Source organism: Branchiostoma belcheri, unplaced genomic scaffold (assembly GCF_001625305.1).
Source record: "Branchiostoma belcheri isolate BF01 breed outbred unplaced genomic scaffold, Haploidv18h27 scaffold8, whole genome shotgun sequence".
NCBI lineage: Eukaryota > Metazoa > Chordata > Leptocardii > Amphioxiformes > Branchiostomatidae > Branchiostoma > Branchiostoma belcheri.
The window spans coordinates 3,776,782-3,790,962 of record NW_017804464.1 but is presented as its reverse complement, the minus strand read 5'-3'; the positions used below and the strand labels follow the sequence as shown (position 1 = coordinate 3,790,962).

Below are 14,181 nucleotides of genomic sequence, written 5' to 3'. Positions count from 1 at the left end.
CGTTCCAAATATCGAGTTGCTGGTAGATCATAAGATTTTCCTCTGGTGCGAATTTCCTGTGGTTTTGTCAATATTGACATGCCAAGTGCTGCAAAATGCTAATTAATACCTTTGTCAAGCTTACAAATCCTCGGCACCAGGCGTGGCATCTCAGCCAGTATTGTTGTGGATTTCATCGCGATAGAATTGTACAAAAGGTCGCGTGTGTTTTAGCAGGGGACTTACAGAGCTAAATCCACAAAGTTCCAACCGCCATATTTGTTATAATCCACAGGCAAAGGTGTTGTTTGGACAAATTCCATTTAGGTGCGGTGTCATGACTCAAAAGAGTGTATTTTGGAAAACAAAACAGAAATTTCTACTTAGCCTCTATTGTTGTTGTCTTTACTTTTTCACACAATCACGGCAATAGTTTCCCTTTCTATCTTATCTAATCAGATAAATAAATTAAAGTTGTCTTAATCCTAATGACGGGGTTTTTTGTTTTCTGGTCGTGGAGGAAGGAAATGCATCAAAGCCTGCCGATTTGTGGCCGTGATAGGAGATATCGGTAAAGATGTGACGCTAGCTGAACAGGCGACCGCAAAACAAACCACGATCCGCGCCAGGTGACCGCCACTGCACGCGATGTCCCTACTTCCGGGACAAAAACGATAGAGGGGCGTGGACTGCAGTGTATCACCTGTCCGCTAGGTAGCGCCAATGAGAAACGTTTTCTTGCAGAATTTGTTTGATCAAATATTGGTCCAGATATACACGCGGTAAGATTGCTGTCCAGTCGTATTAGAAAATCTATGTTGATGTTTTTATTTATTTTCCTTGCCAGCTTGACATGAAGTGGATTGGCATTTATTGGCAGTAAACCAAATTGTTCAATTGATTGAAGACAACTTCAAAAGCCTAGGGGCTATTCATTTATTCATATCATTGGTCTGCTTTTGTTTATGAATGAAATAACGCATACCTTGCAACGATCTATGCACCGTGTTTTCTCTCGGAATATCTTTACTTTGTAAAAAGTGTTAATCTTACAATTGTTCTCCTTGCCACTTTCTCAATAAAAAAGGGTGCATAAATTGTCTAAGCTAGACAAGACTAATTTGCATGGCACTTCGTTAAAACTTTTGGCAGCTTCGAGCTACAAAGTTGCACAATTCGGTAACTTTATCTTGCCGTGCGAATGATATGGTATTGTTTTGGATGGCACTCCTTTCAGTTTTCCCAACCCTGACAATAATACCGAATGGTTCGTCCTTCGTTCGTTGACCTTTGACCTGCTTGGAAATCAACAAGTCGGAATTGAAAATTGCCCAAATTTGCCGTAAGCTCGCTGAGCGCGGGGAGCCAGCGGCGTGGGGGTTTTCCTACGCTCTTTCCTCTGGTCTATAATAGTTTCCCTCTGCTCGTAATCATGATAGCATAGCATGGAGAGGTGGAGGGCGAAATTTGCGCTAAAACTGGCGAGGTGTAGTGTTACCGTGTGCTCGAGCTAACCCCCCGACCCGCTTTACCATGACAGAGCCGGTCCGAGAGCGGGCGGGAGCGGACGGAAGCACCGAGGACATCCCGGCCAACTCTCCACCTCCCCGGCCTCCCCCACCGCCCATTCCCGACGAGATCCTGCGGAAGATTCACGAGGTGGAGCAGGAGACGTTTCTCGGGCAGATCCCGATGCAGGAGCCGAGAGGCAGCCCGGGGAAACGCCGCCCGGAGGTCCTTCCAGAGAACATGTTTATCCGTGTGCTCCACGGGAGCCTACGGAGGGTGGCCGGGGCCGAGGAGCGGCCCATCGCCGACGGGACAGCCCTGGTTCGGACGGTAGAACTCACCAGAGCACCCGGAGAAATGCTGGGATTTTATATCAGACAGGTAAGGCTGCGTTTGAAAATTGTTTGTGTACAGTTTCTAACGGCCTTGTCCTAAATTTTTGCGATGACCTAGTTTAGAGGGACCGGTGAAGAATTGTCAACTTTTTGAATCATTCGTTAGCCTATATTTGGACACGCGTGGGGTTTCTTTATTGTACTTCTCCCAGTTCTTTACAAAAACAAAACGGTTAACAGCAGCGTTACTGTGTTGGAAAAATACACAGATGCAAGGACACATGTTGCAAATAATATGGTACTGTAGCAAACAAACAGCACTGTCGTCTTTTGCATTCCTTTCTTCATCATTGGTACTATGCTTTATATTATTCAGCAGTGTGTTATATAAGATTTCTAGATAGGGTCAGTATTGCCACATGTGTTGTTCATAGCCACGAATGGTCACACTAGATTAGATAGTCATTCCTTGAAAAAAAGGGGACCACAACGAACATGTTGAATCCATTTATTGGGACCGGAGGTTTGAACCACTCAAGTGAAACCCTCCAGGGTTTGATTTTTACTCCCAAGGGGACAGCTTGGGAAACATCAATATTTAGTTATTCAGCTACATGTGTTGGGCATAGATGTTTTAGAATTGTGTTTTTGTTTCTTTGATGGCTGATTTTTTTGTGTGTATTTCTCCACAGGGAAATGGACTTGATAGAGACCATGGGATCTTTGTTTCGCGAATTATGGCTGGGAGTTTGGTAGATCGGTATGGACTGCTTCGCATCGGGGACGAGATTCTAACCGTGAACAGCGTAGACGTATCGTACATGAAGCTGGCGGAAGTTGTCGCCATCATGCAGATTCCCACCCGATTAGTTATGAACGTTACGACACAGAAGTACGCCACACTCCCGGTGAAAGGGGGCATACAGAAAGGGGACCAATTAGCAGTTGAAAATAAAAATCCAACTAGAACGCCAAACAAGCCAAGAAGAAGTGCATCGCAGCGAATCAGTAGAAGCCCAAAGACTCCAGGACGTCAGAAGGCAAAACGACTGGAACGTTCTAGTTCCCTGGAGGACAAGCGCCGCATTCCTTTCCAGAAGGACCAAATATCGGACGATTTCAGTGATTTTGAGAAGTTCCTATTCAATCCGCCATCACTCAAGGAGAAACCCTTACCGGAAATACCCAAAGACTGCAAGAGACCGACCAAGACTCCCCCTGCCCCCCCTCCAAGCAAGGACAAGGAGAAAATCAAGGAAGCCCTCTGTTCTGGGAAGAGACTAACACGTCTGGATTTGGCCGTGGCTAGAACAAAACTAGATGAAGCATACCACCAAGCGTATGACCTTCTTTTGAACTCGTTGGAAAAGGAGGAAGAAGAAAGGGCCAAAGCCGCCAAACAAAGCCAAAGGGACAGTTCTGCTTCCACAGATGATGGCAGCAAAACTCCAGTCGCTGAAGAAGTCGAAGAACAGCCAGAGGAAGAAGATGGAAGGGGAAGTCCTGAGGGAGAAGCGTGTGTTACAGAAGTTCCGTTAACCTGGACCAAACTAGACCGTTCTTTACGTAGCCACCATCTAGAATCCTTACAGCATCATTCCTCTAGATCGTCCTCCGATCGCGAGGAGTGGGGCGATGACGACATACAGGGGGACTCCTACGTTGAACATAATCCCATCTACGAGTCTGATGAAGATGACTACAACACGGCGCCATTATGGTCGGAGGGACAGGGCCACACTCCGAACGGATTCATTAAGAAGAATGGACCGCTGATGGATGGAGGAACTGATGAGGACGACCCACGAAACGACCCGCAGGATTACTCAAACGAGTCGGACAGGGCTGATTACGAGACCGGGACTTGGAAGAGCGACAAGACCTGGCAGAGCGACTCGTCTTGCGCCCCCGCCGACATGGCCGAATCGCCGTTGTTACAGCGGAAAGGTAGGGTGGGGAAAATCGGAGAGGTTCACGCTAGGGCAGTGTTATCTCCTCCGCGATCTCCCAGCAACATCACAGTGAAGAAGAAGCAGGAGTGGTATCAGCGACGAGCGAAGATATCACCTGAGTTGGCTCGGCGAATCTCGGGGGAGAATGAGGAAGAACAAGGACAGGAGGAAGAGAACATTGGAGAACCTGAGGAGCCAGGTAAAGTGCCTATTGTTTCCTGCTATTGTGTTTCCAGGTGTTGCCTGCTATTGTTTTATTGTATTGCTTTGTCCCCACCTTTTTTTGCATTGATACGTTTAGCACCTTTTTGGCTCCTTGTACATGGGGAAGGACAATGTAAAACAATAGTGAGCCCCACAGGTGGTCATTTTGGGATAAAACTGTGGTCAAAATAACCAGTACGGTACATGTGCATGGTAATGTCTGGGTTCTAGAAGAAGAGGTTCTTCGTGGTCAACCTTTTTTCCGGCCAACAAAGGTGTTTACGAAACCACCATTATCACTGATTTCCTGCCTTCTCGTTGACATATATCACTTGTGGTATCCAGGGATACTCGCTGGGCCACAGAAAGTTTCTGCCGGTAGTTTTTGTCATGCCAACTGGCAGTAGTTTTTGTTCTGCTTGAGTGGGCGTGAGATGACACTCGCTGTCCTTGTGCAATCATCACATATTTCCTGTGTTTTGTACCCCCCCTTTTACAGTCTTTTGCAACTGTCAAAAGCCTGACTGCATAATGTAGTCTTCCATTTCAAAACTGCAGAACAAAGGCATTCGTAGCTTGTTTATCACATATCTTATCCTAAAAATGTCTAGCTTTACGACACAAAATGCAGATTGTATTACCCGTATGTTTCTTTCCTTCTTGGAATGAAACATGTGAATTTGGAAGCTCTTTTTAGTGAAATAAGTATGTTTCATATTCAGTGTTTTCCATTGCTCGTGCTGTTTTGGGTTTGTTTGGAATGGTTACTGGCTCTATATATAAAAGGTTGTTGCCAGTTTTTCTTTCCTGCTCTTGACCTTGCCCCCTGGGTCCCCGTGGACTGTGGCATATTTTTGCTCAGATTGACCCATAACATGTAAAAGCAGTATTTAGCGGCAGAGTGTTTGGACAAGAGGGAAACCCTACCCCTTCCCAAGGGATGCTGGGAGTGTACATACAGGTTGCCTTTTCAGGTTTAGGGAAACTTTTCAACACCTCGTCTCCCCTTGGAGACAGCTCCTGCTCTAGAACACAAAAGCTCTTACACTCTTACACAGGTTTAAGTGTCAGGGTCGAGACCTTACCACTTTGCTATACTATATATAAAGGCACTGCTTTTGAATCTTTTGCATAATATCTGTGTTGCTGATATAGATCTATATGCAGCAGATCTTACCAGAAAAATAGCTGCAGCTGGTGTCATCTGACCCAGATTTCCTTTTGTGAAAGTGCAGGAACCAAATTTGTAAGGAAAGCTGTTTTGAAGAAGCTTTTTACCTCCCAAGTTGTGCGAGGGGTAAAGAAATAAGACAATATCAGATGAAAAATTTGCGTTAATACAGTGATGTTCATACATGTGTGAGGATGCCAATTGCTATTATATTATCTATAGCACTTTCATGTCATATTACACTGGTGCTGTATGTTTGGTAAAATCGAACATGTAACGAAACAAAAGGCCCACCAACGTGATCCAAGTTCTGATTGATGAATACATGCTGGAGGCAACCTTTTTGCCGTAGGTGTAATTTCATTTTCTTGATTGCCCCTGTGCTCAGGAGGGGCGTACCACTCTGATTAACCGCTGTCCTACCTAATGAACACTGTATTACCCCTCACACATGCCAGCTGGTGCCTGCCGACAGTCCTGGGTTTTGTCCCACAAAGATCTCCTGGAGGAAAAGGTGACTTGGTTCAGCTAAGCCGAGCTATATACGGTTAGGTTTTTCCAGTCCGCAGGGCTCTTAAAATGGGCATCAAAACAATCCACCATAACAGCTCGCTCCCCACTTTCGGTTAATGGCATCCCAGGACTTCATTCGCTATCCCTGATTGCGTAGTCCTGTTGCTTAGGAACGAAAAATGTCGGAGAAACACGACGCCAAAAGGGGGAAGATACTTGTCGGCATGTCAGTTGGAATATCGGATATATGAAGTATCAATTATATCAATTACACGGGTCGCTGTATGGTCAGGTTGTGAGCTGTTGCTGAATGCAGGTGATTGATGCCTGTCATTAGTGGCTTGTGAATTTTGATGACTCTGAGGAGTGATTGGGGCAATGAATACAGCTTATGGTGATGAAACCAACAGTTGTTGATGAGCAATCCATTCACCGTTTTCTCATGCAAACAGTTTCCCTCGTTCTCGAGTAATGCAGAAACCGGTAATCCGCTGTATAATCCGCTCTCCATAATTCACAAGAAGTCCATTCTTTATTCATTCTGTAGAATCGGCAGTGTTTTGGTTCCCACACTGCAGGATGCATTCCTCCTTTCCCAACTAATTTGCGATATTTTGGGTTCCTTAATGAGATTTGTAACAGGAATAGTTGCCAATCTGGCGGCCTACCATTCCAGACCACAATATCTGCCTGTTATCACCAGACATGATACCAGTCTGTTGTCATACCAGACATTTTGAGCCATTTGCTTGTCTAATTCCTGACTGGAACGTTCCAAAAACTGCCGTTGGGCCAGACATCCAGGCACCAACGGGAAGTTTGGAAGGAAATTCCTCAGCCGGCATGGAAGCCTGGCATGCTGGGGAACTCAAGCCGGTTTTAAACCTCAAAAATGCCCTTTGTTGAGACAATACACATACTTTGGGATCCTGTAAACGGAAGGTCTGGTATACGCGTGTATAGGACTGAGTGTCTGGGGTAACCCTAAAAAAAATCTAGCGGTAAATTAGTTTTCGCCCCCTCATTTTTTTCTGGGAACAAAGACGATTTCATTCCTTACCAGCATTGACACTTCACTAGGACAACTCCGGATACTCTACCCTCCCACTCGAGACTTCCACAAAGGAAAGAAAAATTCTAGTCGGACTATTTCTGACGAGACAAGAGAAACAGAGATGTCTCCCCCCACTCACTCCTTCAGAATACTTCCACGCTGCCTCATCTACCATCATTTCCTCGGCAGTGCGTTGATTTAGACAGTCTATCACATCCACTTTACGGTTTTTCCAATCCGGTGCAGGAGGCTATGTTGTTGAGGATAGAGTTTCACTGCCATTAGGCTGAGTGTTTGCCCGCTGTATTAGGGAAACCCCAATCCTGGTACTCCAACTAAAATGCTTCACGACCCTCATCATAAATTTCCGCCCAATTTGCCCAGCCTCAAAGGGCAATTTTGTTCCGTGTCAGGAAACCTAATTTAGTAGATGTGAGAGTAAAGTGCACTTTGGGAGCTTCAACCTCTACCGAACAAAGTCCTGGGGACATTATAATCTATGATTGGGTTGGGAATATAGCCTGGGCCTCCTGCTATATCTCATTTGTTATACGTATGCACGGTATCATTTCAGTCTGTTAATTTCAGTTGCTGTTTGTATCCGTAAGATATGTTTTTCTTATGATTAGTGCTTCGGGGAACCTTCCACATTTTCCCTTTTGAGGAATCCTGGTTCCAGGTTTGTATTTGTTACAGGGTCGGGCAGCAGGTGAAAAAGTTAAACAAACTAAAATGGAAACAACACTCATGCAGCCGCTATCTCTGTATTTTGAATTTTGGCTCTTGCAGTCCACAGCGTAGTAACCTTAACTGACTCTGTCGTCTTGACTTAAGCTTAAACATGCCAGGGTGTCAGCTGTGTACTCTCAGATCTCTTATGGTTTTAATTTTTAAAGAGGAGGAATTTGAGTCCTGTTTGTGGTCATAATGGATGGAATCAGACAATGGTAATACATTTTGTACATGTAGATGGTAGCAATACTGTGACACGTAGCTACTGAATGAAGTGCACCACAAAAAAGGTACCCAAAACAGGTTGATGTTTTTACGATGTGACACAATCAGCATTACCGGTACCTCCAAGCAGATGTTGGGTTTAAGACTGGCCAGGCTTCTCTGACAGTTGGGGTAGTGGCTGATAAGAATCCTGGTCAGTCAGAAAAGATGGCATGATTTTATGGCTTAGCATCTGCTTGGAGATTAGCAGGAGCATCCTTGCATGATAAGGCATAACAACATGAGTCGGGAGGACTCTAAAATGTTAGGCTGGGCTGCATTAGTTAGGATCAAGGTGAGTCCAATGAAGGAAATGTCAGTTCATGTGGTAAGGTCTTGGCATGTACCAAATCTGGTTCTTGTTTCACTGATGCTCTTCAACCCCAGTGAAATTTGTCCTCTGGGCTCATGCACAATTCAATGTTAACCTAAGGGGTGAAGCAGCATCAAAACTTGAAACATTCTTCTGTTTGTTCCTTTGCAATCTGAAAATTGAGATAACCATTATAGTTACATAAGTGATTGTACCTCTCATGACTGTGATGTTTTTAGATCAATATTTCAAATTGAAAGCGATTGATTCGAATGGACCTAAGGGAGATTTGAATTTGCAGAAGGAATTTGTGCTGATAACTTTATTGCCTGGCACAGAGATACTCCTTGAGCCAATATGGGCAGTTCTTGGAAAAAGGAAACATTCAGTCAGCTAGGATCGGGCATTGAAATAATTATTCTTCATATCTTCTAGGGTTACTGAGACGGATCCTTTCTGAATGAGTTTGACATTATTTTATTCCAAACAGGGCCCATGAAACCCTACCCCCTTGTGGGTTGTCAGATTTTATTTTGAGGCCCGTCTGAGATTTCCCTCTTTATGTAACCTCTGACCCTAGACGTGGCCCTGGGGGTTTTTGTACCCAAAAGGGACTCATCATTCTGACGAAAATATTTTGGTCTAACTTGACCAGAGAATTGGATGCTGCAGCAAAGTCTTGCTCTAAAATCTGAAGTAGATGCCAGAAATTTGATCTGGCATTTGATAGGTTGGTTGTCTGTTGGGACTGTTCCATTAGTCAGAAAGGGGTGGTAGACTGATAAATCCTTTTTTTGGTGGTGAGGTTAATACTAGCTGTTACTAAGACTTTAATATGTCCTTTAATGAGTGCTGATTTCATGTGTACACTTTAAGCAAGGAATTAAGATTTGAATACTTATTGCCAACTCTTTTGAGTTACTTGAGATGATGTTCCACCCAAGAACTTTCAGTTCCAAAGTCTGGAAGGACATTGCGTGCAAGACACTGCGTTAAATCTTCCCCACTTCGTCACACTGTCCTCAATTCACTCAAAATACCAGACGCCCCGCGTCTGAGTGTATTTGGCCCTTCTGTCGGAAATTACCCCGAATTAGTGCAGATTGTGTTGACTTGTTTAGAAAGGCCTGCTTGCCAAACACTGCCTGCGCACACACCAGTCCGACTTTAATCCCCTTTCACCATTCACGCAAAGATCATGCTTCCAAAAAGGTCATCAGATAGCCAACATGAAGTAAAACTTAGAAAAGCTGCTGATTTACTTTAGAAAGTGTAGAAAGGAAACTAATAAGTTTAGCTTAATCTAGATTATACTAATCATTTGTACATAGATAATAGCTTTTTTCTCCACAAGGTTATTTGTTCACCTTGCGTGAAATGAGGACAAGAAAGGATAAGTGAAGAATTATGGGATTAGGTGACCCTTGACCTGTGAAGCAGCACTTTTCAATACTACAGGATGTCCCAAGTATCTCCGATCTCTGATAATACATTTTGTAAACTTCTTAGGAACTGCTAGTCATGCTCTTGGATAAAGAGGAAAAGCAAAGACCTTTCTTATTCAGACAATGAAAATATAATTCTATAATTGAATTATAATCTTATTTTCCCATCTATCATTCTTGTGCTTTACAATTTCAATCAATATTTAAACTCAGACGTTTTCAATTAATGTGTTGATCTAAGAGTGTTCATGTGAACTTGGCAAAGAAGAAAGATAGAAACATGGAACTTATTTAGTTGTTAAACTTTGGCAAGAAAAGGCATGACTGATAGAGATGTCTGAGAGTTTGGCAACATCAGAAGATCATTACCAAACTTGTGATTGGTCCAAAAGTGAGTGATCGAACTAAGTGTGTGGTCGATAACGAAAGCCTCTTTTGAAGAACTGACAACTGTACAAACTTCATTGACAAAATCAACATTTTTTCTTGTCCTCTCCAAGGTGTTTAGCTTCTGAGCCAGTATTTCATCAACTTATTAGTGTACTTGCACTCTTTTAAATGCTGCTTAATTTTCAACTGCGGATCTAATGCTACCCCCGAACACCCTGCTAGAGCTTGATCTTTTAGTCTTACATGGACTTAAGAGGATCTAGTAGACATGATTTTGAGACACAGACTCAATAGTAATCATCGCCTGTTAACCCTTGACCCCTGTTGATCCATCACCTGACCTCTGACCTCCCAGCCAGGCCATATTTTCCACCTCAATTGAACTGTTTTCCTTCAGTAGCCGTGATGTCTGACTCTCACTTCCCAAACCCAACATAACCTGTGAGATAAACAAGGCTTTATCTTTCATCAGGAGTTTGCTTAGAGGATAAGAACTGTGCCAGTGACGATTTTGCACATTTCTTCAGCATCCTGTGGTCAGAAGAGATTTCTATTTGTAACTGTGTGTCAAGGAGTGACCCATAAGTTTTCATGTGGCCAAAATGCTTGTTACGAAGCAGAGTCTCAAGTACATGCTGCTTGTACAAATTTTGAGATGTCAATTTCAAGGGCCTCTCTGATTTCAGGGGTGACATGGCCTACAGTTCTTTACGACTGCTGCTTTGTGTTACTTGTCACGAGCACCAACAGAATTTACCCACTTCTTAATTATACAGTTTACAAGTTTGTCCAGCGCTGTCAATATTTTATTTTCTTCCAACGGGGCTGGGGTGTTGATTGTGTGGAAGGCATACCTTCGCAAGAAAGTGCCCGCTAACGTGCAGTAACCTGGGATTCTAAAAGATCGGACCTGCGATAGGCCGTCTCTTGTATACCTACAACAATGCAAAGAATGTTATCTTCGATTCCTGATTGTTTGGTGTGCAAACTTAACCCAACTTGAACCAGCAGATAGAGAGAGTGTATGTTTGGGTGGTTCGAGTTGCACAGCAAAAGGGTACAAAGCCATTGTAGAGAAACTCAATTATCGTGTTAGTAAATTAACTCTATGGATCCAGTTGATTTGCTTACTAGTTACTTTCCGGTGTCGCTGACAGATAAGAAAGGCCCGTTCTCAAATGGTAGCCAAGACGCAGGCAGTACTACATGTATGTAGTACGTACTTTACCCAAACATCAGTGCACAGTCAATATTTGTAAGTCTAAACTTCAGCTGAAGTTAGAACATTAAATCTAGCTTACGAAAATAGCCACAGTGCAGTGAAGCTTGGTCACAAGTGAATCATTGTAAAAGTTTGTAGCTATTTTGCTAGGTTGAAATGAAGTTTTTGGTTCCAAGGAGTAAATCAATTAAAGTCTGTCAAGAAATAGTAATATGCACTATTCATATCATGTGAAGCAGGAATACATTTCGATATCAGATTTTACGTGAACGTCATGATTCAAATTGCCTGTAACTGTAACAGAAAATGTAGCCCTATTCAAAGAAACTGTAGTCTTTCCTACATGCCAAACTAAAAGGGATTGCTTTTCAAGTTCAAGGCATAGAGCACTTGCAACTGTACCCTTTATTGTGGGGGTGTTCTTCCGTCTTTGTGTTGGGTTACCACTCCGTGACCATATCTCTTTCACAGTCACGACTCCGCAACTGCGATTCTTTTGAAACCTGCGTACATACCCCAAGATCTTGGTTGACATTGGAATGCCCTTGTGCATTGATTAAAGCTCTACACCCCTAATCCAGCTGCTTCTGTAAGCTGAGCATAGAAAATGTAGCCTTGACAAAGCCTAGTAACTTTTGTAGTTGGACTTGTGGCCAGTTGTATGCACTCGCAGTTATAGAAACGTGTTCTGGTTTGTAACTTGCAATTTTATTATGACAACATACCCAAGTTTGTATATTAAATTCAATGTACCGGTATGTGTATGAATCCAGTTTCTTCACTCCTCTCAGGATTCAACAATGTAATGTGTCAATATCTGATCATGTTGTTATTACATTGTTTTATGACTTTTGAGTAATATAACACAAACAAGTCATTACATGATTTATTTCTCCTCTTATTCATGTTTGCATGTCCTTTTGGAACACTTGCATACCTGTCGCTAAAATGATTTGACAGGTTCCCCGATCGGTTATCGTGTTATCAGCGGAAACGTGTCACTTTGTGGTGTTGGAACACTCATACCTGGTGACAGGTATTTTACCCAGGTGTGTAAAAAAACTGACAGGCTGGACAACTACTTCCTACAGGTGTTACTAGTACAGAATGCCCCTTTTACAGACTTGAAGTGTTACATGAATAATTTCTCAGATATCTCACACCTATTCCTGATAGCTAAACCACAGGAGGTGAACACATGGTCCATTCAGATAATAGCCTTGTGTTTACCTGGCCAACAGGTGTGTAGAACTAGACAGGTGAGCCCATAGAACAAAGGTTGATTAGCATGTGGGGGGATTCTAGCGATTGTTGTCTGTCCGCAAACACCAGTGTCTCAATTCTAGGTGTCAATCTGAGTGTTCACCTTGAGCCTAAATGTTCCAAGAGTGGTCTGCGTGACTTTCTGCACGTGTGTACATTATGTGCATTACGCAGGTGTTAATGTGGATGCCAACAGCCGTAATCAGGAAATGTGTGAAATATCAGTGACCACACCCCCTGGCCATTTTTGTGCTCCACTTCTCTCACGTAATGTAATCAAAGGGTATTGTTAGTTTAGTTATCCTTCAGTAACATTGTCTGGTGTAGATTAGATATGAATGTCAACTTTGCCAGTCAGGACAGCTTTGGAACTTGTGTAATTGTATTAGAAGTCTATTGTACAGTCTTTCCATTTGAAAAAAAGAATGTGAATACAACAAAAAAGAAGCTGTTTAGCTGATATTAATAATACCCCTCTCATCATTGGGCTCTTTATTATATCATCTTTCTATCCTGAGCTTATTATTTACCTTTTGTAAATGAGGAAACTTGCATTGCAATTTACTATTCTGAAATCATATCTAAAGCAATTGTATGCTCCTGCCACCCCCTCCATGTATCAAGGACGTGTACCAGAAAAAGATCCCCCTGTGGCCTCATTTCCTTTCTTATTTTCCACCGAGATCAATTTGAATGCAGTGAAAGGTGCGTAACTGTTAACAAAGGTGAAATGTGCCTAAAAGATATGAGTGTATTTACTCCTAAATCTATGTAACATGTTACACCACATAAGTGGTTTAATAAGAAGACTTGCTAAGCTTCACGCTTTATTTATAGTATCTCTCCCCCAAGGCCCCACATATACAAGGCAAATCTCACACAATCCAAAACCTGACCAACAAGATTGTTCAGACCCTAATTACAGGATGGAGTGGCACTTTCTAACGACGGTAATTGGTGAATGACTCCACAGATATGCTAACAGATAAACCACATCCTTTCCCACCTTTAGTGTTCAAGAGTGTACAATTGGTGCCCAAACTGTGAGTTTACCAATACTTTACCAATATGACAGTGTTAACTATGTTGTCAGATTGTCAATTATGCAATGCATATCCCTAACTTACTCCGTTAGTCTAAGTGTTGATTCCAGAGGGTTATGGTGGCTATAAGTAAAGGGTATGAAAAAGGGCAGCATGTTTAAATGTGGGAGGGGTTTTATGCAATTGTACATGTTCCTAAAATTGGTAATTTTGCTGTCAGAAATGGAGTACTGTCTTTAAAATGTATTCTCAAATCCCAGACTTGTTTATTTGTGTTTATGTGACTTGCTGGTAAACAGAAAGGAAGGGTTGTGGATCTGGTGTGGGTATGTTTTCCTTTAGAAGAGTGTGTGGCTAATTACAGATGTTTGTACAATCAATTAGATTTACTGCAGTCTGCAACTACAAGCTTGATGCTAATTAGGAGGTACACAGGCAAGCAGTAGTTTGTCAGATCAGGTACTTTCCTTGGCAAATTATGTGTTGCTGAATGTCATTGATGTGTGTTTGAAGTGTACCCGCCATTTTCTGTTGTTGTGGCACAAATGTTTTAGGCAGCAAGTTCACAAAACTGTATTCCTCTTGCTTGCCATGTGAAATCTTTGAACAACTTACCTGTATTCAACTTTCACCCAAATGCTAACGTAAAAATCTCACACTAGCTTTGTGAAACATTGATACTGTCACACAATAGATCAGTTCTGCAGTGTACTGAAGAAGCTACTGAGACTTCCTTATCTACAGGAAGTTGTACTTCAGTTGGGTTCTAGACTTGAAGCACTTCCTGCTAAT

General features: G+C 42.7%; 1 protein-coding gene across 2 annotated transcripts in view; it reads left to right on the top strand.

Annotated features, from left to right (window-relative positions):
* Positions 1 to 14,181, top strand: part of LOC109486100 — a 49,694-nt gene that overhangs the window by 1,552 nt on the left and 33,961 nt on the right. Inside the window, exons 2-3 of one of the 2 annotated variants that reach the window (XM_019789785.1) lie at positions 1,520 to 1,869; positions 2,516 to 3,974. In XM_019789785.1, coding sequence (XP_019645344.1) covers positions 1,672 to 1,869; positions 2,516 to 3,974 — 1,657 coding nt within the window. In that variant the 5' untranslated portion in view covers positions 1,520 to 1,671. Of the gene's footprint in view, positions 1 to 1,275; positions 1,870 to 2,515; positions 3,975 to 14,181 lie in introns of those variants that run through there. The other variant, XM_019789784.1, reaches the window with a different exon arrangement.